Source organism: Ailuropoda melanoleuca, chromosome 10 (assembly GCF_002007445.2).
Source record: "Ailuropoda melanoleuca isolate Jingjing chromosome 10, ASM200744v2, whole genome shotgun sequence".
Taxonomy (NCBI): domain Eukaryota; kingdom Metazoa; phylum Chordata; class Mammalia; order Carnivora; family Ursidae; genus Ailuropoda; species Ailuropoda melanoleuca.
Genome location: NC_048227.1, coordinates 8,548,217 through 8,574,611, shown reverse-complemented (window position 1 = coordinate 8,574,611; position 26,395 = coordinate 8,548,217). Strand labels below are relative to the sequence as shown.

At 48.8% G+C, this 26,395-nt stretch overlaps 1 protein-coding gene across 5 annotated transcripts in view; it reads left to right on the top strand.

Annotated features, from left to right (window-relative positions):
• Positions 1-26,395, top strand: part of LOC100465011 (NADPH--cytochrome P450 reductase) — a 64,358-nt gene that overhangs the window by 13,092 nt on the left and 24,871 nt on the right. For 4 of the 5 annotated variants that reach the window (XM_034669978.1, XM_034669979.1, XM_011230153.3 and 1 more), the window contains exon 2: positions 18,841-19,031. In XM_034669978.1, the coding sequence (XP_034525869.1) occupies positions 18,853-19,031 (179 nt within the window). In that variant the 5' untranslated portion in view covers positions 18,841-18,852. Of the gene's footprint in view, positions 1-8,972; positions 9,141-18,840; positions 19,032-26,395 lie in introns of those variants that run through there. The other variant, XM_019804039.2, reaches the window with a different exon arrangement.

Below are 26,395 nucleotides of genomic sequence, written 5' to 3'. Positions count from 1 at the left end.
AACTGAGACAGTCCCTTCGCCTGTCCCAACCTTGTTATCTTCTAGAACACACCCCGGTTGGTGTTTGGTCGATGTTTTCTCGTGTTTGGAGGGAGGTTATGCATCTGTGCCAAGAAAACCACCAAGATGGTACCATGTCCTTCTGAGTACGTTGTCTCAGGCGGTTTATTACTGGTGACGTCTACCTTGATCTCTTGGTTGGGTTGATGTCTGCAGGGTTTCTCCTCTGCAAAGCTGCTGTTTTCTCTTTGCAGTTAATAAGTATCTTGGGAGAGGGAACTTCGAGACGGTGCAAATCCTGTTTCTCCTGGAACTTTTGCCCACTAATTTTAGCACATCTACTGGTAGGTCTCATCTGCAAAAATTCTTACCATGGATCTAATGGCAATTCCCTGTTTCCCTCTTTCCTCTCACATTTATTAGTTGGAATTCTGTGAGGAAGAGCTGTGCCTTCTCTCCTATGGTTTATTTATTTGATTATGTATATCGCTTTGGAGTCACAGGTATTTATTTATTCTGTTCAAAACCCAGTACTCCACTAGCTAGCAGGGAACAATCCAAAGAGGAAAAATTGAGAAAACAATCCCATTTACAATAGCATCAAAAAGAATCAAATACTTGGGAATAAATTTAAACAAGGAGATGGAAGACTTTTCCGCTGGAAACTACAAAACGTTGCTGGAAGAAAATAAAAAAGACTTAAATAAATGGAAAGACATGTTCTGTTCATGTACCGGAAGTCTTAATATCATTAAAATGGCATTACCCCCCAAAAAACAGAACATAGATTCAGTGCGATCTCTATCCACATCCCTGTGGCTTTTTATGCAGAAATGGAGAAGCTGATACTAAAATTCCTAGGGAATTGTGAGGAACTGCAAATAGCCAGTCTTGAGAATGAAGAACAAAATGGGAAGACTCATACTTCCTGATTTCAAACCCCCCCAGAAAGCTACAGTACTTAAGGCAGCATGGTGCTATTATAAGGATAGACCCATAGGTCAATGGAATAGAATTGAAATCAGAACCTAATTCATGCATATATGGTTAAGTGATTTTTGACAAGAGTACCAAGGCCGTTCAATAAAAGAAATAGTCTTTTCAACAAGTGGGACTGGGACAAGATGAAGAATGCAACAGGAATAAAGCGGGACCGCTTACCTTACCTTACATCATATACAGAAATCAACTCAAGGTGGATCAAAGACCTAAACAAATGTCAGATGAAACTATAAAACTCTTAGGAGAAAACATAGAGGTGAATCTTAATGACCTTGGACTTGGCAGTGGTTTCTCAGATATGACACAAGAATCATAGCAACAAAAGAAAAAGCAGATAAATTGGACTGTTTTGAACTGAATGTTTTTGTGCCCCTAATATTCGTATGTTGAAATCCTAACCCCTAATGTGATGGTATTAGGTGGGGCTTTGGGGAGGTAATTAGATTATAGGAGTGGAACCCTCATGAATGGGATTAGTGCCCTTATAAGAAATGACAGGAGAGTGGGGCGCCTGGTGGCTCAGTCAGTTAAGCAGCCAACTTGATTTTGGCTCAGGTCATGATCTCAGGGTGCTGGGGTTGAGCCCCACATCAGGCTCCCACTCAGTGGGGAGTCTGCTTGAGGATCCTCTCTCTCCCTCTGCCCCTCCCTGCCACTTCCCCTAAAAATAAATAAATCTTAAAAAAAATAGTGACAGGAGGGTTTCCTTCCTCTTCCTGCTTTCTATCATGTGTGAATATGAGAAAGCAGCTATCTACAAGCCAGGCAGCAGGCTCTCACCAGACTCTGGATGTACTGGTGCCTTGATCTGGATTCCCCAGCCTCCAGAACTGTGAGAAACAAATGCCTCTTGTTTAAGCTGCCTAGTCTCGGATATTTGTTACAGCAGCCCAAGCTAACACATGGACTTCATAAAAATTAAAAACTTTGATGCATCAAAGGACCCTATCAGGAAAGTGAAAAGACAACTCACATAATGGGGAGAAGTATTTGCAAATCTTATATCTGATAAAAGTCAAGTATCTAGCATATGTAAAGAACACTCATAACTCAACAACAACAAGAAAACAACCCAATTGAAAAATGAGCAAAGGACCCGAATAGATATTCTTCCAAAGAAGATATGCAAATGGCCACAAGCACACGAAAAGATTCTCACAATCATTCGTGGTTAGGGAAAGGCAAATCTAAACCACAGTGAGATACCACTTCACACCCACTAGCATGGCTATTTAAAACAAAAACTAAAGCAGAAAATAACTGATGTTGGTGGGAACATGGAGAAATTGGAACCCTTGTATGTTGCTGATGGGAATGGAAAGTGGTGCATCCGCTGGGGAGAACAGCATGGCAGTTCCTCTGTGTGTTAACCATAGCATGACCACATGACCCAGCAATTCCACATCCAGTTGTACACCCAGAGAATTGAGAACAGGCACTCGGACCAGTGCTTGTACATGAATGTAGCAGTATTATTTGTGATAATCAAAAAGTGAAAACAACCCAAATTCCATTGTCTAGTGAATGAATAAGTAAAGTATAGTAGAGCTGTACCTCGGAATAGTATTCAGCCATAAACAGGAATGAAAGGCTGACACCTGCTCCAACATGGTGAACCTTGAACACATGAGGCTCAGTGAAAGAAGCTTGTCACAAAGGACCTGCTGATAGTATGATTCCATTCATGTGAAATGTTTGTAATAAGCAAATTCACACAGACAGACAGTAGATTAGAGGTTGCCGGGGGCTGGGCAGCAGGGATTGATGGCTTCCTGGGTACTGTGTTTCCTTTGGGGTGATGAAAAACTTCCGTAACTAGATGGTGGGAATAGATGTACATCATTTTGAATACACTCAGTTCTGTGTACTATACAGCACTCTTGAGGATGGCAAATTTTAGGTTATGTGTATTTTGCTGTAATACAAAAAAATAACCTTGGAGATGAATTATACCCGCCCCCCAATCCAAGAACATTAATTATTTGGGTGCTTAAATTGTTCTAGCTTTAGCCATCAGGACCTCCTTTGGGATGTCTCCTGGTTCAAGCCCCATATTTCCTTGAATTTTTCCTTAATTTATGGCACTAAGAGATGTTCCAGGCTCATCTTTTGTTTCCCATGCACTAGCCCTGGAACCAGCTCGTTCTTTAAAAAGCCCTGGTTCCTTTTACTGGGGAATGGTCTTCAGAAACCAAAATGTGGGTGCTCGGTGACAATGCTGATTTTCACTCTGGTCTGCCCCCAGAGAATAGGAATGGGAGGGATGGTAACCCAACGTTCTTCGAATGTTTGCAGTTTCCCCATGTTACTCTCCCATAGCCCGGTTAGAGTCTTTAGATAGGAAAGTGGCCAAGGGAAGTTGAGATTTGCCTAAAGTGCTAGAACTATTAAGTGGCAGAGCAATTTTGAACTGGCTTTTTTTCCCCCTAAAGCTGTGAGCCCACTTTCCCTTCAGGCCCTTCTGGATGCTCCCCCTCCCCCAACTTTTCTATGACCTGCCATTTTGTGCCTCCCTCCGTCAAGAAGCCCTCCCTAGCTACTTGGACTCACACCAGCCTCACCTAGCTGAGAACTGGCATTGGCCATCTGTACCATTCATTCTGGCAAGCATGTAACTACCACTTGTCTTCTCTTCAGAGGAAGGGGCAGAGAACATTCCCTGAGTCTGTCTTTGCTTGTCCAGCCGGCCCGGTGCTGGGCCCATAGCATGCTTGATGGATGTGGAAGAGCCGCTCTTTAGTATGAGGGGGGTGTTTCATCTCAAGGCAGTTTTACCTGACCTTTGTCTTCAGTGTCCTCAACCATCAGTGTTTCCGTGATACTTCACAGAATGTTTCCACAAGCATCATTTGTGCGAAGAGCCAGACAGGGTCTACTAGCCCATCTTGTTGACCAAGCCTCTGTGAGGGGAAATGATTTAGTAAGATGGTGGGAAAGGCAGTACCCAAATTCGGTTCTCTGAACTCCCACCAAGTCCCACATCCTTTTCATTATGACCCTCTGTCTGTTTTGCTACTAATACTGTTTTACAATCCAGTGGACTAGAGAGAAATCAGAGCAAAGGCTGGGGCTGTTTTGCTCCCGTCAAAGTTACGGTCTCTTCTCTAGCTAGAGAAGTCATGATTTTGGTAGAAGCTCAAATATTACTTTCGGAAAGTAACCTTGATTTCCTTTGCTGTGATTGAAATATAGGAATCCCAGAGTCAGTAGATGATGCAGAAGGAGTTACTCTCTTTCTTTAGGGAATCCTGGAATGGGGGCATCTGGAATTTTGACATAATACTATCATTGTGGAGGAATATGTAAAAGGTAGGTAGGTTTTTGTTTTGTCTTCCTGCTAAAATAATACAGGCTATTCTTCACGCCAGACAACAGGTGAAGTGGGATAAAGGTGCCGTTGGTTTCCATTCTGGCTGGTGCAAGTTTGCAAAGACTGAGCTAACCTTGTCTATGGATGGTAGAAAAATTGGGCCAGAGGGGTGCTGAGCTTGGCAGGAGTTCAGAGTCCTAACCTGTGAGGCAGAGGAGCCGTTGCAGCACCTTCTAGAGCGACTGCAGGCCTTCTGGGCTCTTCTGTGTCTGCTCTTCGCCAGGCATTGTCTTCTGTGCCCCTCACAGTAGCCTCTGGCGCCTTTGTCCGCCCGCCTGCCCTCTGCCCCTTTAGTTAGAGGGACTTGTACTCCATCAGCTATAAAATGACCGGGCCTAGGCATAAATTAAGGTTTTCCTGTTGGAAGTCAAGGTGAGCTGATCAAGGACAGTTGAAAGACATTGCGTGGGAACTCCCACTCCTGTTGGCCCCAGGGGCAATGGTTGAGGGAGGGGAGCTGGTCCCTCCAGCTCCAGCTCACCTGGAGGCAAATCTCTGGGCAAGCCCTCTGGTAGGTGAAAGGCAGAATTGGACAGATACTGGGAGTTCTCGACCTCAGAACCCAAAGCTTAATTTTCCCCTCAGGAAAGGTTGGGTTCGTAAAAACGAATTTATAATATACATATAAAAGAACCCCACGTGGGGTGTAGAGATTACTTAAAAATAAAATGTGTAAAGAAAAAACCAAAACAACAAAAGACTGGTAGAAGGAAAATCAACTAGTACTCGTTTGGGTTACATTCTTTTACTTCATGTTTTTAAATTCAGCATATATTTTTCAATGATCGTGTATTTCGTTTTAAACATTTTATTTGAGAGAGAGAACAAGCAGGGAGGGGGCAGAGGGAGAGGGAAAGGGAGAAGCAGACTCCCCGATGAGCAGGGAGCCCCATGTGGGGTCGATCCCAGGCCCCTGGGACCATGACCTGAGCTGAAGTCAGATGCTTCATCGACTGAGCCACCCAGGCTGATCATGTATATTTTTAATTTGTTTTAGTTTGAAATAGTTTCCAATTTACAGAAATATGTTTCTTTATCGTTTCCTCTCCATATATATATATATAAATTTTTAATATTTTTTTCCCTGATCTACTTGAGAGTAAGTTACAAATAGGTCCCTCATTTACCCCTAAGTACTTTAGTGTTTACTTTCTAAAATTCAAGGACGTTTTCTTAGAGAACCATAGTACAATAATTCCCACCAGGAAATTCACATCGATACACTATTTTTCTGAATGTGGAATTTATTCATATTTTGCCACTCACGTCTTTTATAACAAAAGAAAAATCTTTTCTTCCTTTTTCTTTTCCTGGCCCAAGGTTGCATTGAACTGTAACCACTCTTATGTGTCCCGAAGCAGTTGATTATTTCTTTCTGACGTTTGCCCTTGACATTTTCCAAAAAGTCAGGCCATCACTTTGTAGCATGTCCCCCAGGGTGGATTTGTCTGCTGATAAGACAGTGATAAGATACAGATTGTGTATTTTTGGCAGAATATCACAGAAATAGCATTGTGTCCTTTAGAACGCCATGGCAGGTGGTAGGCCGTGTCACTCTGTCGCAGTATTGGAGCCATTACCTTTCATCACTTGGTTAGGGTGGTGTCAGCCCGGTTGTCCCTGTAAAGTGTTTTTTTTTTTTTTCCCTAGGTAATTAGTAAACTTCTCATCAAACTTTGACTTGGAAGTTTTAGCACTCATGATCCTTGCCTGAAACGATAATCACTATAGAGCTTGCCAATTGGTGATTTTCTAAGTCTCTCATTTTATTAGTTGGTATTCTACTCTAAGGAAGACCTTTCTTTATTCATCCAGGTGTTTATTGATTCGTGGATATATTCATATCAGTATTGACTTCTGTGCTATCCTTTTGTCCTCATGATTCTAATCTCTCACTCTGGGGTTTATTTTGGTGCTCACAGGGTCCCCAGTTTGGCTGGTGGGAACCCCTACCAGGACCCTGTGTCCTTTTGACATGTCCCCTGTCATTCTCCGTGCCTTCTTTACTTGTTGGCACAGTAAAGTGATCCAGGCTCAGTCACTGCTTTTCCTCCCCAAGTTCTGGAGCCAGCCATTCCTCCAAGGGGCCCTGGTTCCCCTGATGGAGAATGAATGGTGTTTAGAAACTAGGATCTGGGAGCTAGGTAGGAAATATACCCCTCACCCACACACGTCCATGTGCATTTACACCTCCCATTCCAGTGCCCACCACGTTTTCCTTCCTTTTCTCGCTCTCTCCACATTTGTGGCTCCCTTCTTCCACACAAGAAACCCAGCTGCTGTGTATTTATTTTTAGTTTCTGAAGTAACACGTAGATATCATGAATACCAGTCATCGCATTAGAAAAGGACAGACAAAAAGCAAAGGGCTCTGGAGACATCCACCACCCCACTCATATTGAAGACACTCCCTGGGGGCGCCTGGGTGGTGGCTCAGTCGTTAAGCGTCTGCCTTCGGCTGAGGGTGTGATCCCAGAGTCCTGGGATGGAGCCCCGTATCGGACCCCTGCTCTGCTGGGAGCCTGCTTCTTCCTCTCCCACTCACCCTGCTTGTGTTCCCTCTCTTGCTGGCTGTCTCTCTTTCTGTCAAATAAATAAAATAAAAAATAAATTAAAAAAAAAAAAGACACTCCCTGGAGGAAGTCGCTATGGATCCTTTCCTGGAGAAATATGTACTCTTTATTTCATTAATGGTCTCGTAATGAGAATATAACTTTTTTTAAAATTCAGTATGTTTTGGCAGTCTTTCAGTGAGAGTACTATGGTTCCACCTACTTAAGATTTTAAGTTTTTTTTTTTTTTTTAAGATTTATTCATTCATTTGAGAGAAAGAGCATGTGGGGGAAGGGGCAGAGGGAGAGAGAATCCCAAGCAGACTCCCTGCTGACCGGAGCCTGACTCGGGGCTCGATCCCACCATCAGGTCACAACCTGAGCCGAAATCAAGAGTCAGCCGCTTAACCACCCAGGCGCCCCTCCGCCTACTTATTTTTTAACCACTGCCGAAGATTCTGTTGTTTGGAATTGGAAACCTAAGCAGGCAGGTTGGGGTCGTCCCCAGCAGTGCTGCGGCAAATGTGCCCCTGGTCCCAGGGAGGGGCACACACAGCCCAGGAAGAGAATCACTGGACCCCAAGGTCTGGGCATTTGTTTCCCATGAGAAAACAGCTTAGAATATTCTTCTGATGACGTAAACAGCACACACTCATTATTTGAAAACCAAGCAAATAATACATTAAAAAGCAAGTGAGAAGAAAATTAAAATCTCCCCCCTGAGATAGTTTTTTTGACGATCCTCGCACAGCTGGTTTTGTGCAAACTCAGACATACTTTTCCGTTGCACATGTGCACTTGTATTGCCAATGCACCCTTATGTTGCGGTGTAACTTACATGCAGTGAAGGGCCCAGGCCTTCACCATGCAATTCGGGAAATTGTCACATGAATAACTACACCCCAGAGCAAGATACTACAGGTTGTCCCGCATGCCAGTAGCTTCCCTTGTGTCTCCCACTCGTGACCCTTGCCTCAAAGGCATATTGGCCCATAGCCCTTTTTTGTATCGTCTTTGTCCAGTTTTGGTATCAGGGTAATACAGGCCTCATAAAACAAGTGGGGCGGCCTTCTGTTCTATTTTCTGAAAGGATTTGTATGGAACTGGTGTCATGTCTTCCTCAGGTGTTCGGTAGACTGTATCCGTGAAGCTGTCTGCTCCTGGAGCTCACTTCTTGTGAAGGTTTTAACTAACGAATCTGAATTCTTTCAGAGGGATGTTTCTCTTGGGTGAGCTCTGGTGGTTTCTATCTATTAAAAAATTTATCCACGTTATCAAAGTTAATCAGATGTTGCACCAAGCTGGTCATAATTTCCCATGTTATATTTGTAATCTGGGCAGAATCTAACGCTTTCTGTGCTTTCATTCCCTGTATTGACGATTTATGCTGCCTTTTTTTTTTTTTTTTTAACTCATCAGTCTGGCTGGAGGTTGATCCTATTTGAGAGCAACATTTTGTATCAAGAGTTGTAAAAATTCAAATCTTAAGAATTTGAGGATTTTTTTTTTTTCAAAAGAGAAAAGCTTTCTGTTTCAAAATTCTTTTCTTACTATTTAGAGCAGACATCAGGGTGGACCTCAGAAAAACAGACCCGTATTTTTAATTCAGGCTCCATCACTTGCCAGCCGTGTGGTCTTGGACAAAACATGTAAACCCGTCGGAGCACCGACCTTAGCGGGTAGAAGGAGGTAACGGTAACTTCTGGGTCAGCTGAGCCACGAAGGGGCACCCCGGAAGTGCCAGGCCCGGCGCCTGCTTCTGGTGGGCCCCCATGCTTCGGGTGGCCAGCAAAGTGGGAAATTGGGAACAGGCCAGAGAGCCCTGTGTGTTCCTCCACTCCCCTGGGGCAGGTACTTCTTCCCCTCTGTCCCCACAGCACTCTGTAGACATTGGTTTTTGCAGCACTGCTCCCAGTAGACCACAGTGTCATCTGTGTTTCCTTGACCAGACTGTGAACTTCCACACAGCGGGAAGTGTTTTCCTCATCTTTTTTCCTTTGTGTCCATGTTTTTTAAGTGATCAAACCTATCTTAATGAATGAAGAACAGGGAATTAAGTAAATAATGGTACTACAAATCAGTGGCAGCCAAAGAAGATATCATTATAAAGGGCCCTCCAGCAACACGGAAGAACGTTTCACAAAATGGAATACGGCTGACCCTTGAACAACTCGGGTTTGAACTGCAAAGGTCCACTTCTACATGGATTGTTTTCGGTAAATATACACACGGTTCTGTAAATATGTTCCCTCTTCCTTATGATTTTTTTTTCTTTTTTTTTTTTTTTTAAGAGCGAGAGATATTGGGGAGGGGGACAGAGGGAGAGAGAGAATCTTAAGCAGGCTGCATGCTCAGCGCAGAGCCCAACACGGGGCTCGATCTCATGACCCTGAGATCATAACCTGAGCTGAAATCAAGAGTTGGATGTTTAACTGACTGAGCCACCCAGGTGCCCCTTCCTTATGATTTTCTTAATGACATTTTCTTTTCTGTAACTTATTTCACTGTAAGATTCAGTATAGAATTCATACAACATACAAAGTGTGTTGATTATTTCTGTGATTGGTAGGGCTTCCAGTCAACAGTAGGCTTGTAGTAGTAACATTTTGGGGAAATCAAAAGTTATACATGGGTTTTTGACTATGCGGGACATCAGTGCCCCAACCCCCATGTTGTTAAAGGGTCAACTGTATGTTTTATCTGCTTTTTGTATGCACGTATGTATATGTGTATTTGGGATATATTTATGTATGGAAGAAATGAAGGAAAAGTCTAGAGAGAAAACAGCTGTGTGTTTTACCCTTTAACATATAGCATTTGAGCAGGGAGAGGCTAGGACACGAGGTGGTGAGGCCCCTGTGGCTGGAGGCTGTCAGGCAGAGGCTGGAATTTCTGGGCACAAATGGTCGTTGCAGCCTCGGGCATGGAGTCCGGAATTCCTTTTCCTCTCCGTCGCGGTTTACAGATTCCCAGGCTTCCCTCTTGGCGCCAGAGGAGCGGGGAAAGGACCATCAGGGAGCAGCATCTTGTGTCTGCAAACCAGGGTGGGTGGGAAAAGGTGCTGTGCGGACGTGGTGCTGGTGTGCCTGGGGAGCAAGGAGCCTTGCTTACCCCGAGAAGGCTCATGAGAGCTGAAGGCCCTGCTTTGTGTGAAGCACACACTGTTCTTTTAAATCCAGAGAGTCAGTACGTCCCCCTTCCTGCCTTTTTCAGAGCTCTATCCTGAGCCTCCCTGTTTCTCTTCCTCTTTCCTGAGTCCTTGGGCTGTGCCGTGGGATCCTCTGTCACTGTGTTGTCTGCCTCTGCTTTGCATGGCTCTTGTTGATTGTGAACTAAAACTCGTGCGTGCGTGCGTGTGTGTGTGTGTTTCAAAGGGTTCAGTGAAAGAGACTCAGGAACCAGTATTTATTAACTCAGGTCAGAGACTTGGAGTTTGCCCCCCACACCCCAGGACTGTCACCAACCTCAGCCAGTCCAGTTTAATGAGCCTGCACTTGGTTGGTCTGTGTCGCCAGCTCCTGGGGTGACAGGCACTCTCTCCGTTGCTAACTTACCCAGCCTTCTGTTGACACACCTTCCACAATGGGGGCCCTGCCTCAACAGCAGCTCATTCTGTCTTCAGACGGCTTTGTTAGAAAGTTCTTCTCGGACAGTGTGTAAAACTCTGTCCTCCATTACCAGGGCTGACTTCTACCATCAGGGCCCTCTCCTTCCTGTTTTGTGACTACTCAAAGAAGGGGTGGGCCTGTTGCCTCTGAATCTGCTTGTCTTTAGGGTAAACCTCTCCAGTTCCGGTATTGTTTCTTATGTGGCATGTTTTGGTGGCCGATCCATTCTGGGGACTCTTTCTGATTGTGTTCCAGTCTGTCTTTGGTGCTAAGTGTGGAGCCCTTCTGTAACTCTTCATGGGACCTCAGTGTTTTGGGGAGGCCATCCTGCCATTGGCCCATCCCATTCCCATTTCTGTAAAACATGGGGGAGTGTCATCGTCTGTGCTGAGGCTTGCTGTGTGAACATGCCCTGCACGGGGAGGGTTCTGATTGCCCTTTGGGGGGTTCTCATCAGCTTGTCGCTGCTTATTCCTGCTGCTGCTCTAGGGGCAGAGTGGACTTCAGAACTGTTCTGCCCAGAACTTACGTAAACCAAGGCAAGTCCTCCAGCTTCCTGGGTTTCTCTTTTCCTCATTTGTATTCAAAATTAATTGAGGCAAAGGGGTAATCAGGAGGATGAACTGGTGTTAGAAACGCCCAGTTCTTTCTCCGGTGTCTCATTTACTGTGACAATATTGCTACACACAGCACTTCTGACTCCAGATGTAGGGGTGGGGGTTCCCCACAACAGGTAATTCTGTGACACCAACTGGGTCTCCTACAGTTTAGCTCAGTTCTGATACTGTCTGCCTGGAGCTGGTGTCAGAATAAGGGCTCAGTCCCACGGGACTGCTCCCCCAGTTCAGGAGCCAGTCACAAGTCCAGGTTGTCACCTGTGCTTCTGAGCAATCAGCAATAAACAGGGGTTCCCTACAACACTTTCCTTGAGTTCAGTTAACTTGCTAGAGCAACTCAAACAACTAGGGAAACACTTACATTTACCAGTTTATTAAAGGACACAATAAAGGATACAGATGAACAACCAGATGAAGAAACACACCGGGCGAGGTCGGTGTCTGGGAGAGGGCCTGAATGCAGAAGCTTCTGTCCCTATGGGGTTGGGGTGCATCACCCTACTGGCATATGGATGCGTTCACCAACCTGGATGCTCTCTGAACCCTGTACTGTTGGGATCTTTGTGGAGGCTTCCTCGGTAGGCATGATCAGGGACAGGCAGGGCTGAAAGTTCCAAGCTGCTAATTGTGGCTTGGTCTTTCTGGTGACCATTTCCCATCCAGGAGCCCACCCAGAGCCACATTAGAACAAAAGATGCTCCTAGTGCCCTTATCATTTATGAAATTACAAGGCTTTTTAGGAGCTCTGTCCCAGTAACTGGGGGCAGAGACCAATATATATTTATATATATATATATTTTTTTTTTTTTTCTATTACCTCACAGAACTCCTGTGAAGTATGCTGTGCCCATAATTGTCCTGTGCTAACTTGTAATAGTGTTACTAAGTACGCCCACAAAAAACCCTGGAGTATTTGCCGAGGGTATAGAGGAGCTGTGGGTCTGCCCCACTTGGAGTTCATATCAGGTGGCCGCAGCCCCAGAGGGGGTGGTAGAAACCAGCCCACGTGGCTCTCCATGCCAGCCGCAGTTCCAGTGGTCTGCTCCTGTGAAGGCTTGGTCAGCTCAATTTGTGCTGAGTGATGCTGTCTCTCCTGCTTGCTTCTTGCCAAGTCATGCTTTCACACATACTTTTCCTGGCTTCCTTCCTCTTTTACATCATTGCATCAGACACAGTGCCAGTCATATGTCTCCAGATCACAGCCACAAGCCCTGTTTTGTAGGGGGAAAGGTCATTGGCTGGGGGCACTTATTGTCTGCTGTGGAACATTGGCCTGGCATGTCCTGCCTTGGTCAAGGCCTCATGATTGTACTGACATGGTGGATGGAGGCATTGTTGTCCAGGTTCCCACCTGTGACATAGTTTTAATCATGCCACATCCCTGCCTGGGGTTCCCTGGCTGCCCAGCTCTCAAAGACCCAAGACATGTAGAGGGCTCCTGGGCCCTTTGCACGCTGGTCTCAGTGTATTTCAAAAGGTTCATCTCTTGCTGAATACCCTTGTACCCACGCATACAAGTGCATCCCATTGTACCACACTCGAGTCACACCAGATTCTATCACCTCTGCTCTTCTAGGCCTTTGTATGTGCTTCCCCTGACTTCTCTTATCTTCCCTATCTGACTGGTGGACCCTGGTCATTTTTCATGACTCAGCTTAGATATTAGTTCCTGGGTACCCCTCTTTGACTGTTTCAGACCATCTTGTCTTCCCCTTCCTCAGAGCCCGAGTTTTCCCCAAGGTGTTATACCTGCTGGGACACGCCTGTGAATGACAGCAATGAGTTGGCACCCTCCATCCCCCACCCTCATGGTGACTCTCTGATAAAGGAGAGCATGTAAATAAGATTCAGAGTGTAACAACATTATTCCCAGAATATCTAGGATACAACCACAAATCACTCACTGTACTAAAAACTAGAAAAATCTCAACTTGAATGAGAAAAAACAACGCCAACATGAAGGTGGCACCTATGTTGGAATCACACAAGATGTGAAGAAGAGCCAAACAGACATCTTAGAACTGAAGAATACCATAGTGAAAATTGAAAGCTCTGTGGATGGCTCCATAGTAGAATGGTGAAGTCAGAGGACTTGAAGATAGAATAGCAGAATTACCCAATCAATGGAGAGCAACAAAAAGAAAATAGACAGACTGAAAAAAAAAAGTAAACTGAGGCTCAGGGACATGGGGGACCAGTCACAAAACACATTTATGTCATCATAGTCCCAGGAGAGGAGAAAGAGGGTGGGCTGAAAAGGTATGTGAAGAAATGATGGCTGAAAGTCCTCAAACCTATAGATTCAGGAAGCCAAATGAATGCTAAAGATGGTAAATCCAAAGATAGCCACACCGGCTGTATCTCAGTTTGGAGGATAAACTTTGTGGGCACATTAGCTAGAGAGGAATCTGTTCCACGGTTCTCTTGATTGCTGCTCTTTAGCGGCTGCCTTGGGGAGGCCCTTCCCCTGAGCATCTCCCTGTCTCTGGAGGATAAGCTATCAGGAGCAAGCAGGCTTGGCTCCCTTAAGGGTTTTCCCTCATCTTGAAACCACTAATCCTTGGCAGAGGTTTGTGAACTTGAGTAGATGTCGTTCCCACTGCAGCTGGGGGTGGACGCCATGAAGTGCCAGTGACTGTTGGCCACTGGGTGACTTGCATAACGAAGGGTCCAACTAAATTACTTGCTCGGGCTTCTCCCTCCTTGTTGCTGCTTCAGGTGACCAGCTCACCCCAGCGTCGGTGCCAGGTTGCTTGATTGGTCTTGTTTACTGATCAGAAATTGTGTGCAGGGGGCACCTGGGTGGCTTAGTCGGTTAAGCGTCTGCCTTCCACTCAGGTCGTGATCTCAGGGTCCTGGGGTCAAGTCCCGCATCGGGCTCCCTGCTCAGCGGAGAGCCTACTCTCCCTGTGCTGCTCCCCCTGCTTGTGATCTGTCAAATAAAATCTTAAAAAAAAAAGAGAGAGAGAGAGAGAAATTGCATTAAGTAAATGCAAAGCCACAAGTTCTCCCTAGAGGATAATTTTATCCTGCAGTGTTGTAAACCATCAGATGGAGAAAGGGCCCTTCTGCCTTCTTTGACTTTTCAGAATCGCTGGGATGGGTTGCCCTTGGCCTGTGGCATCAGCTGTTGAAATTCAGGAGGAATGGTTTCTCTCTTATATGGCTACCTATCTTTGTCCTTTCCTGTATGTATATTCTCTTTTATCATAAAAATGAAAGCTCTATGTACAAACCTAATTTGCAATACAAGGTTAGATAGATCTGGTCTGTTTGGGATTAGCAGGATCTCGTTGGCTGGTCTTTTGATCTGCCCTTTTTCCTGTGACTGATTTTCCAGATGAGAACATGAAAGCCTGCTCCCTGGAAGAGGTTCACCTGGAGTCCCAGCCAGCTGGTGGCAGGGCCTTCTCTAGTTAAGAAATTGCTCTGTTTAAACATGTACTTGTCATTTTTGGTTTTGTTTTGGTTTCTGTGTTGACAAATATTGCATTTGGCCCCCAAGAGCTCTGCACTGTTCAGTGTTCTTCCTTTGCACTGAATGTGGAAAGAAGAAACGACCTACAGATTAAAGACCCTTCCAGAGCAGAAAGAGTGCACAGCGCTCCTGAAGTCTCCTTGGAGTGTCTCCAACAGACTCTTGCGGTCACCCTGCCACATTCGATGTGGAGGACACTCTGGTCAGGCAGGACGTCCAGAATGTTCTCATCAGAATATTTCAGACAGCAGAAGAGAGAGATTTTATACCAGACCGGGCAGAGGAGTCTCAGGACAGACTCTCAACGCAGTGGAAGTCCCATCTGTCAAATTCCACGTGAAGTACATACCAGCTTGCATTGCTTCACGGTTTTAACATTGGATCGTGCTGCCTTCCTTTGGATGACTTGTGTCTTTGCCAAGCTGGGTTTTCAGTGGTTGTTCGGACCTAACTACTTCGTAAATGGAGCTGTTAGGCATTCCTGTGGGCCTGGGGACACCATGGTAATTTTGCTGAGATACCAGGGGCTCTATGAAGGAAGAAAGTTCGGCACCATCTGTCCTCGTGGATTACTACATGGGCACATTACCAGCCCCAGATTTCTCTTCAGTCTGCTTGTTTTGTGTTATCAGTTCATGCCAATTTTACATTCCGTGTGTGATAATATATTCGTTGACTCCTTCCATGGGGAGTTGTCGAGCATTAGATCAGGTGTGCCAAGCTCCGTGCCAGGAAAGTAGGACCCATGGGAGTGACGGTCGGGCTGAGGTCATCAGACCCCAGGTCTGAAGCAGGAAGCAACGAGAGGAAAAGCAGCTCAGGCATATGTAAAGGCACTGGGGCAGGGGCGCAGCGGCTCAGGCTGGGGAGATGGGTGGGCGTCTGTGTGAGCTTCAGTGTGAAAACAGTGGCTCGGTACGAAAATCGTGGTTTAGCAGCTTGTTCACGGCTTCAGCCCCAGGCACGCTTCTCCTGTCCTAGTACGGGAAGTGTAGGGGTAAGGATTTTCCTTGACTCCCTTCTTTCCAGTCCTCCCTTTCCACCACGTGCCAGACACAGAGGTACCTATGATACTGTTCTTCGTTCAGGAGCTCATAGCATCACGGGGGAGAGACCTGCATCTGATAAGTCATCCTACTTAGACGGATACTGAACACAGCCCTCCTCTGGGAAGCTGGAGCCCCTTTCTAGTTTTTACTCGGGTGAGCTGCTTACCTCCCGGGAGCCCTCCGTTCCCCATGCTAGAAGGAGGCCTCAGATAAAATGATTGCTGGGTCCTTTCTGTTGCTCCTCTATGGCTCTTGTCTGAAGTTTTATGCCTCATGGTCAAAGCTGCTGGGGACATTCTCAGTGCCTGTGAGACCCCTGAGTGCTGGCACTGTCCCCCGTTCTCATGGGGCCTCAGGGCCGGAGCCCCACTGGCTTGCTGCAGGGAGTCTGGGCGCCTGGGCGTTTCCACGAGGTGTGAGAATGTGGGGTCCTTACTCTGAGCTTGAGGAGAGTGGCCTGGATGCTGAAGGAAGCAGGAAGTGCGGGTACCAGAGACAGAGCCAGACTGAAAGAGAGTGAACATAGCCTCACAGACTGTGGTAATGACATATCTGTGTTGTGCTTTGCGGTTTGTAAAACCACTCGGTAGTTCGTGTGCCAGGCGTTGCCAAGCCACCCCCTCTAGAATCACGTGTTCATTTATTCAACAAGTTGACAGGCGTTCATGATCTGTCAGGCTATGAACAAAGTGGAGTCCCTGCTCTTGTGAGCTGACCCTGCAGTCAGGGAGATGGCCAATGGGATGAACGTATGACATAATGCCAGGTAGTGATCCGTGCTGTGAGTGGGCTCGGGGAGGGAGAAGGACCGGAAACTATACTGAGGAAGAGTCTCTCTGAGGTGGTAACATGCGAGCAGAGACCTGAATGAAGTGGGGGAGAGAACCCTACAGATAACTATAGGAACAGAGTCCAGGCCACAGCATTAACATGTGCAAAGGCCCTGGGGCAGGAGCTGACCTGGAGGCTTGAGGGGTAGCAGGGAAGCCAATGTGACTGGTGAGGAGTGAGGAAAGGTGAGGGGGCAGACCCTATGGAGCCCAGAGGCCAGCTAAGGCCTTTAGAGTTTGTGCTAAGCAGGACATGAAGCCATCTGAATCCATCTGGCTTACTTTTTTAAAGGCTCCTTCTGGCTACTCTGTGGAGCTGACCTCTTAGGGGTCTGTGGCAGTGGCCTGGGTGGCTGGAACCAAATGTGGGATGAGTGGGGCTGTGTGACTCCCCTGTCTTACAACACACCATCCCTGCAGGGACCCCCCGAAGAACCAGCTATCTCGGGTGGTGCAGGCAGCTCGTGTATGTATCAGGAAACGGTCATTGATCATTTTGCTTCATGGCCACGAGTCTCCCCTCAGTAAAGAAGGGGGCTGGGTGACCTGAGCCGGGGGAAGAAAGGTAGTGGGACAGGGAGCTGGTGCCGGCTGACCGCTGCTATGTGAGGGATGCCAGTGGGGGGCTTTCCTGTGTCACCTGGGCTCTGAGGGTCTGTGTGGCATGACTCAGTGGGACGGGTCCTCTCTCCCTCCATGGTTCTGTGAGAGCTTGACATGCAGAAGGCTTGTGGGTGTGCCAGACGATACTGGCAGGTTTGGCTAGGAAGGCATGCCAAATGAACCCTGAATAAATATTCAGCGTGCGGAGTTCATCCTTAAATATACACAGTTCTCTGTGTGGGTGCTAGAGTTAAATTTGTCCTGTGCATCCTGTAGCATCAGATAGCAAAGAGGATGTGTTGAGATTATCACAGAGAGTCAGCCGTTAGAAAAGCACCTTGGGTGAATGAGAAAGCAGAGAGCCAAGCTTGAGGGTCTGCTCCGAGTAGGTCGATGCCCCACAAGCCCTAGGAGGGCAGAGCTGGTGCCGGGGGCCCTCGGATGCAAGGGCAGCTTTGAGGGGCCGGCCCTGGTGTCTCCCAGAGGCAGGGACGGTGAATGGAAGTCAGATGTGAGGCAATCTCCCATGCCTGAGCTGCTGAGATATGATGACTAAGGCTTTTTCCAGCGAGGCTGGGAGCCGTGGTTGTGGTGAAAACAGCCCTCTTGGTAATAGCGGGGATTGCAAAATGGAGTGACTTGCAGAGCTGAGGTCACCCTCGTCGAGTGCAGACGTGCATTGCTGGCGTTGTGGGTACTCCCCGCTGACCTTTGTGGACCCAGATCTGCTTCCCTGCCAGGTTTCAGGGGTGGAAGCACCAGCTGGGCATCTTTCAAGGGAACGAACGAGGTTGTGTGCTGGGGGTGCTCAGTGATTCACCAGGACTCAGAAAATCTCTCTTACGCTCGTTGCGGTGTATTGTGGCAGAAGGATACAGACCGAAACCGGCAAAGGGAAAAGCTCCACAGGGCTGAGACCGGGAAAAACCAGGCATGAGCTTCCAGCTGTCCTTGCCCACTGGAGTCCAGGGGCTCAGTGCTCCCAGCAACCATGCCTGGCCTCACTTTTGAAGTAGGACCCACCAGGGGAGCTCACTGCTGCCTTGGCATGCGGGGCTTGTACTGGGAGTCAGCCTTGTGGGCGTGGAGTGCGGCGTCTCTAACCTTATATGCTCGGTCTCCAGCGCCCCAGAGGTCAAACCCATACGATGTGATTCAGAGCCCTAGGTGTTCATCCTGAATGACATGGTTAGTGTAAACCGTGCATGTGGCCAGAGGTCTTAGGTATACAGAGACACTTAGGTGGCCTATTCCCTGGCTCAGAAGTGATTTCCCAGGAGCCATCCAAGGGCCTGTCCTAAAGGCCTTTGGAATGGGCAGGGCTTGGGGCAGCCCAGACCTGTTGCACAGTTAGGGAAAAGGTTTGCCTCCGAGTGGCACCCACTCTTGTGTGGAACCAACCCTTCCAAGCCCTTGTGGGGCTGGAGGGTGCTCAGTGGTACCGGGAGTCTGTGGCTTCTGTCCCCTCTGTTTGCAGGGGGCCTGGTCCCAACTCAGTGGTAGGACCCCCACGGACACCACAGGGCCGTTTGCTACTTTAGTTTCGGTCCAAGGCTGTGGCTGTGGCTCAGAGGGGCCAGCGGCTCCTGCCCCCAGTGCTTTGCCTGTCGCTGCCCCCCTTGGGGCCTAGAGACCCTGGCTGAAGCTTGTGGGGCTCGGGGTGCTCCCCCACAGACCTCAGGCAGACCCTGCTTCTCCCTGCTGATCCCTGTCCTTTCTGTCTCCCTGAAGTTTCCTGTCAACATGGGGGACTCCAGCATGGATGCCAGCACCACCGTGTCTGAGACAGTGGCAGAAGAAGTGTCTCTCTTCAGTATGACGGACATGATTCTGTTTTCCCTCATCGTGGGCGTCCTGACCTACTGGCTCCTCTTCAGAAAGAAAAAAGACGAAATCCCGGAGTTCACCAAAATTCAGCCAGTGTAAGTGACCCTACTCAGGATCCCTCTCTCAGCCTTCCAGAGCCCGTCCATGGGCCCGGGACGGGAGGGAGCCAGGCCAGAGAGGTGCGGGCTTCCTTGCGTCATTTTGGGTTGAATCGCGGCTGGTACCTTATCGGTGGCCTGGGCTTCAGGTCTCCCTTAGCCCCTCGTGTGTCCACAGTGTGTGGGGGTTCACGAGATCCTTTCGGGTCTTGTTTCTTTTTTTTTTTTTTTTTTTAAAGATTTTATTTATTTATTTGACAGAGATAGAGACAGCCAGCGAGAGAGGGAACACAAGCATGGGGAGTGGGAGAGGAAGAAGCAGGCTCACAGCAGAGGAGCCTGACGTGGGGCTCGATCCCATAACGCCGGGATCACGCCCTGAGCCGAAGGCAGACGCTTAACCGCTGTGCCACCCAGGCGCCCCATCGGGTCTTGTTTCTTGTTTGCATTTCTCGATGGAACCTCGCAAGGGACCATTCAGAGTGGGGGGTGCTGTCCCACCGGTAGATTGTCTGAGGCTCGGGGGCATTAGAGGTCTTCAGTGCTGCGGCCAACACCCACTCAGTATCTCACTCCAGGCCTGCGATCTTGTCTTGAGAAGCCATGGGGCAGAGAGGTGCCGTTTGCACCCATGCAGATGATTGCCTTTCAGTCCCGTGGCCTCACTGACGTGGGCCGGGTTGCACTTCGGTGCTAATGCATCTTTATCACCAATGTCTCTTGTCAAACGAAGAGAGCAGCCTCAAGCTTAGAGCTCTGGGGGTGACAGTGGAGGAGGAGAAGTGTTTTTTTCCTCTCCTCAAGACCCACACTGAACGTTTCTGTGCCCGGATGCATGTGGAGTTCTCTCCCACCCTTGGGACGCCGCTGAGTGTGACGCTGTCCCCCTGGAGATAGCATCGGATCCCATGGGTAAGGGCTCGGTCCCACAAGCCCCCCTCCCTGCCCCATCTCCGACACCAGGCACAAGTCCCAAATCAGAAGTTGCCAGAACCCCCTCTTCAGGTTTGATTCATTTGCTAGAGCGGCTCACAGTCAGGAGAGCCGTGTACTTACTAGGTTATGGGTTTATTATAAAGGATGTGAGTTAGGAACAGCCAGATGGGAGAGGTGCAGGGGGCAAGGCGTGGGGGAGGCTGTGGTGCTTCATGCCCTCCCCAGGGGCACTGCCCTCCCATCACCCCCAAGGAAGTGCTCAGCACCCTGAAACCCAAAGCTCTCCAAACCCCATGCTCAGGGTGTTTATGGAGGTATCATACTTCGGTGCAGGTGTGACTGATGAAATCATCTGCCCTTGGGTATTCATTCACCTTCTGCCCCTCTCCCTTCCCCGAAGGTCAGCGGCCAGCCTGAAAATTCAAACCCTCTGATCACATGGTGAAGTTGCCTGCCAACCAGCCCTGTCCTTAGGGGCTTTCCAGAATATGCTCTATTAACATAAAGTCCAGTGTGGCTGAAGGGGGCTGGTTCTGAGGAATGGGAGATACCTTTGTTGCTCTTATCAGTTAGTAAATGCCAAGGGTTTTAGGAGCTCTGTGCCAGAAAGGGTACAAAGACCAAATGCGTATTTATTATAAGTCACGATGTCACAGTGTCCAGCTTGACTTTACTCATAACATTGTTTTTTTTTACTTTACTGATTTTTTTTTTAATCTTCCATAAATCTTCCTTGGAAGAAGGTTTAAGTAAATAGGCGAATTAGTTGTAAGTATTAAGTAAGAGTACAGCTGATTTTTGGAAGTTAAGAAAATGACAGTATGACAAAGTGACGAAACCACTTCCCCCCAAGACTGAGTTCCGAATCATTCCTGCAGCCAGGTCACTTTGTCACATTTATTGTTGCCTGTGTTTTACCCAAATCCGACCTCAGAGGCCTACGGGCAGGTTTGGGGGGCCGGGGGAGAGGTTCCTGGGCTGAGGGAGCCACAGGGCCCAGGCCTGCCCTCGCCCAGAGCCGGTCCTAGGTGCAGGCCCTGGGGCCACACTCGGGCCAGAATTCCCCAGGCTGGGCACTCAGTGTCTCGTGGGCTCCTAATTCCCTGTTGCCGTTGTGTTGACTGTTGCCTCTCCCAGAAAAGTTACGGTCCTCAAACATCACAGCCGATATTCAGAGAACACAGTCCTCGTACCACAGATGGGACAGTAGTTTCCATTTTCGAAAGCTCAGCAAATATCTCCCGAGGCCCCACTCTGCCCCAGGGAGCCACGAACAAAATAGAGGAAGTCCCTGAGTTCATCAGGCTCACAGTCTGTCGCTGGGCGGGGCCTGGGCGAGACCCTGCCTTCACCCTGCCTCAGTTTTCCCCTCTGCTAAATGGAGGCAGTGACCCCGTCCCCCGGGGCTCATGTGAGCATTAGATGAGGTGACGGTGATGTCACCTAGCGCTGGTGGCTGCAGGGCATGTCAGCGTGCGTTTTGTGTCACGCCCTGCACTGGGTGCTGCAAGAAGACAAAGGTGATGTTTACATGGAAGAAAATGTTACATGGAAGAAAATGCACAGGCCGGCTGGGAACATGTGCCGAGGGAGGCTGGTGTTGAGCAGGTTCTAGAAGGTGCGGTCACTCACTCCCCGAGGCCTGGAGGGCTTTGCCCACAGAGGGCCAGAGGCAGGATGGAAGGACCGGCGGAAAGCAGGACTCCAGCCCCTGTGCTGCGGCTGGCCCACGTGCCTTCCTGGCATGGAAAGTATTTTGGGGAGAATGTGATACACAAGGTAAGGGACCATTTCCAATGGCCCTGAGTTTCCTCAGCTGTAAAGCAGAGGTGTCCCCCGCACACCCGTGCCCTGAGTGAGGATGCGGGTGTGCCGTGGGAGCACGGGAAGCCACCGTCTTCCCTGGCACCTTTCCGGCTTTGCAAGATGGGCCTGAAATAAAACCGCTAGTCTGGGGGCGCTGGCGGCTCAGAGAGTCTCTCTCTGCCACGGAGGGAAACTGGATATCCCTCTTCGTGATGGTGAGGTTCCGGCTTCTCCACGCGGTGTGTACCACCGTGCAGCACTTCTTGTCCCTTACCGTACCGTGCAGAAGCCTGCTGGGGCCGGGTCGCGTGGACCCTCCGCGGGGGACCCTTTCCCAGTGCAGCAAGGCTAGGACCCAGAGCTGGGTGACAAAGGTTCGAGCCCTGCCTCTACCGCCTAGTAGTCGTGCGACGTTCCCCGTGACGGAATCTTTTCAAGTCTGTGCCCTTGGCTCTTCATCGAGGTCGTAAGCGTCCTTATCTCCTGGGGCTGTAAAACTGAAATGCTCTAATCATAATCATCGTTGAGTGTTTCACCCATGTCCAGGTGCACGTGGCCGTGGCCCTGCCCCCAAATGGCATGGATTATTATCTTTATCCTTACTATTAATATCCTGTCCGGTCTCACCAGAGCCCTTCAGGGAAAGCTTTATCACCCCACTTTGCAGCTGAGCATACTGAGACACTAGTGACCGAGGACCCAGGTCACCTGACTTATAGGGAGTGGAGGCCGTTGTCAAGCCAGAACTGCAGACTTCGCAAGGCACACTTACCCCTTCGCCATGATGCCCTGTTTCACTCCTGAGAAAACAGACTCCGAGGGGTCGCTCACCTGGCACCCCGGGGCCACAAGCCTGGCCCTCCCGCTGTAAACCCCGCACTTCTGTCCCCGACCACTTCCGTCTCTAGCCAGCGCAGATGGTCTCTGCCACAGCACAGAGCCTCCGTGGCCACCAGCTCAGTGGGGAGTCACAGGCCTTAGTGTGGGGACTGTGCCTGGCCCCGGGCTGTGTGGTGAGCATAGTGTGGGGCTGGGGGTGTGGACAAGGCAGTCAGAGCCCGATCAGCAGGGCCCCACGTGGGCTGCATGGGGGATGGACGGAGGGCCGTCGGGAGGCGGGTTGAGAGGGCGCTCCAGGAAACGGCCCGATAGAGATGGTGAGGCCAGAGAAGGGAGTCCTGGGGCTAGCATGGCGAACGCGCAGTCGATGGGGCACAGGCGCCTGGGCGTGAAGAGCCGGGAGGGCCAATGGGAGTCTGGGCAAGGCAGCCGCTCAGAGCAGGCTTGGGAATTGGGGAGACTGAGGATGCCTCTGGGAGTAGCTAGGCGGGGCAAGGGAGCAGAGCAAAACCCAAAGTTAAGAGATTTGGACCCTTTGCAAGCAGCGGGGGATGGGGTGACTAAACGAGAGGCCAGGCTGCTAGAATGAAGATTGTGCCTTTTTTCTTTTTTTTCTTTTTTTTTTTTTAGGTTTTGGTTTTTTGTGTTATAAGGCTGAGAGCGAGCTGTGGTTAGCAGGGTTAGGCCACCCGCCACTCCTTTTTCTGGTTCCCTTGGCCAATGAGGGGAGATGAGCAGGAGACCAGTGAGGGGAGGTCAGTTCTGGAAGGAAGGTCAGAGGAAAGGCCAGTTCCAAGGACTGCTTTGTTTTTGTTCATCACTTTTCTGCTGAAGTGTATATAACACACAAACATAAAAGTACGCACAGTTTGATGGACATGTCACCAAAATGGCCCCCGCGTTGTCTGTGTCACAGAGAATGCACTCTTTGGTGTATACGGTGTTCTTTGGTCTCATCTGGTTTTCCATTATGTGAATAACTGTAATTTCTTCGTTCTTAAAATGACAGACATTCCGATGGTTTCCAGTCAGGAGAACAATCACAAACAGTACTGCCGTGAACATTCTAGTAGGCATGTTTTGTTCCCTTACAGACATGTTTCTGTTCCGTGTGTGCGGTGATATGGAGCTGGCGAGTCGTGGGAGGGTTCAGATTCAGCTCTAGTGGATCCTGCTAAACTGTGTTCCCAAGCATTTGTCCCGGTGTCCCGCCTGCCACCAGCACATTCCATCGTCACACTTGGCTTTGGTCAACTTTTTACTGGAACCATTTGAACAGACGTGTGGCGGCATCCTGTCTTGATTTGCATTTCTCTGAAGATCCATGACCTTGTCGTATGTTTTATCGGCCGTTTAGAAACCTTTGGTGAAGGTCTGTTCAAGACTTTGCCCATTTCTCCCGCCGGATTATCAGCCCTTGGTTTGCCAGGGCTCTTTATATTCGAGATATGAGGCCTTTGTTAGATAAATGTACTGTAAATATCATCTCCCTTCCGTAACTTGCCTCCTTACCCTCTTACTCATGTCTTTTGATGATCAGAAGTGCTTGACTCACACTTACTCCAATCCCTCAACCTTTCAGTTGACCTTAAACCTTTATGGTTGATGTTTTTCCGACCAGAATAAGAATTCTTAACTTATCCCAAGGTCGTAAAGATGTTCTTTTTAAGTTTTCTTCTAAAAGCTTCCTTGAGAGGCACCTGGGTGGCTCAGTCAGTTGAGCATCTGACTCTTGGTTTCAGCTCAGGTCATGATCTCTGGGTGGTGCGATCAAGCCCTGAGTCCCAGCTCCATGCTCAGCAGGGGATCTGCTTTTCCCTCTCCCTCTGCCCCTCCCCTTGCTCTCTTTCTCTCTCTAAAATAAATAAATCTATTTTTAAAAAGCTTCCTTTCAGTGTAGCTTTCATTTTTTTATTTTTTAGTTTTTTAAAAAGATTTTATCCATTTGTTTGAGAGAGAGGAGGGAGGGAGAGAGAGCAGGAGCAGGGGGAGGGGCAGAGGGAGAAGCAGACTCCCTGCCGAGCAGGGAGCCCCGATGCTAGGCTCAAGGCTCAATCCCAGACCCCAGGATCATGACCCGAGCCACAGGCAGATGCTTAACTGACTGAGCTACCCAGGCGTCCCTCTGGGGTAGCTCTTAAACTTAGACCTCCGTCCCGCAGATGCTGACTTGGCATTGGCTGGTTGTGTGTGGCGCTTCGAGGTTCATTTTGTCCTCTGTGGGCATCGATCCACTGGACCCAGCAGCAGGTATTGAAAAAGGCCCTCGTCTTCCCACTGCCCTTCAGAGTCACGGTTGACAATAAATCAGATAACCGTGATTGACCTGTGAAATGCAGGTCAACTTCTAGACTGTTCTGTCCCTTTGATCTGTTTTTTTTTTTTTTTTGTCTCTTCGTCATTACCTCACTATTCTACTTTCTGTGATTTCGTAGTCACTCTTGATTTTATATCTGGTAGGCTAGGTCCTCCAGCTTTGTTCTTTTAGGATTCTCTTGGCCCTTGACATTTCCGTGTAGAAACCAACTTGTCAGTGTCCACCAAACCCAAAGAGGGAATAAAACCAGCCTTGGTGCAGTTTTAATTGGGGTTGAATCGCATCTATAAATTAATTGCTACCTTACAATATGGAGTCTTCTGGTCCACAAACACGGTTGTATGCCCTGGGGAGGCCTTTTGAACTGTTTGTAATAGCAATTAAAGGCTTGTTAAAGAGAGCAGCGCATTCTCTTAATGATGCTGGTAATAACTCCGAAAGTGGCTCCTTCCTGTCCACTCCCACTTAGTCCTCAGCCTTCACCCAGCTCGTGCCCCTGGACGGAGCGTTCCACGCCAGGGTGGCTGCTGGTCAAAGACCACCAGGGTAGGGTGGTTCCCACAGGAGTCCAAAGCTCCAGGGGCCCCCGCTGCCCCGCTTTGCCCACGCATGGAACACAGCACTGTGCGTGGAGCACCTGTCTTGTCGGATGGACATTTGTATTTCTGCCTCCCCTGGTGCAGAGAGGACGCCCCATCCCTGTGTGGGACCTTCACGTGGGACATTCAGAGAATGGCTGGTATTAGCGTTAAACCTGTTCCTGCGGCTGTCTCTGGAGCGGACTGGCCCACAAGCTGGCCTGGGCTTTCACGGAGGTTTTAGATCTTTAAATTAGAACATTGTTTTAAATTAGAACATTTAGGGGCGCCTGGGTGGCTCAGTCAGTTAAGTGTCCGACTCTCGATTTTGGCTCAGGTCATGATCTCAGGGTCTTGAGATCGAGCCCCGTGTCGGGCTCCATGGTGGTGTGGAGCCTGCTGAAGATTCTGTCTCCCTATCCCTCTGCCCCTTCCTCCCAAATAAAGAAAAAATAAAGTAGAACATTGAAAAGGCTGGCATATAAAACCCAGACTTATAGCTTCTCTTGGAAAAAAAAACAAAAGAAAACCAGAGGATCTGGGCCCCCGCTGAGGTCGGCCATCCGTGGTGGAGCTGAACAGGGCCGCCCTTGTAGGTGGGCCTGCACCCCATCCCAGCCCAGGCTGCTGGGCTCTTCTTATGCTCTCTTGGAGGTGAGGAGCACCATGGTGCCCCCACACAAACCTCAGCTTCATGCCTGGCGCCCGAGAGTGCTTTAAAGAAAAACAAAGCTCTTTATTGTGGAACATTTCAAACAAACCCCAAAGCACAGAGCACAGAAGAGTGAACTCAAGCACCAGCACTGATCACCCAGCGTAAACACCCGTATGGAGTCATGTTTCCTCCCCGCCCCCCCCAACTGCTCCTGGCTTATCTTAAAGCC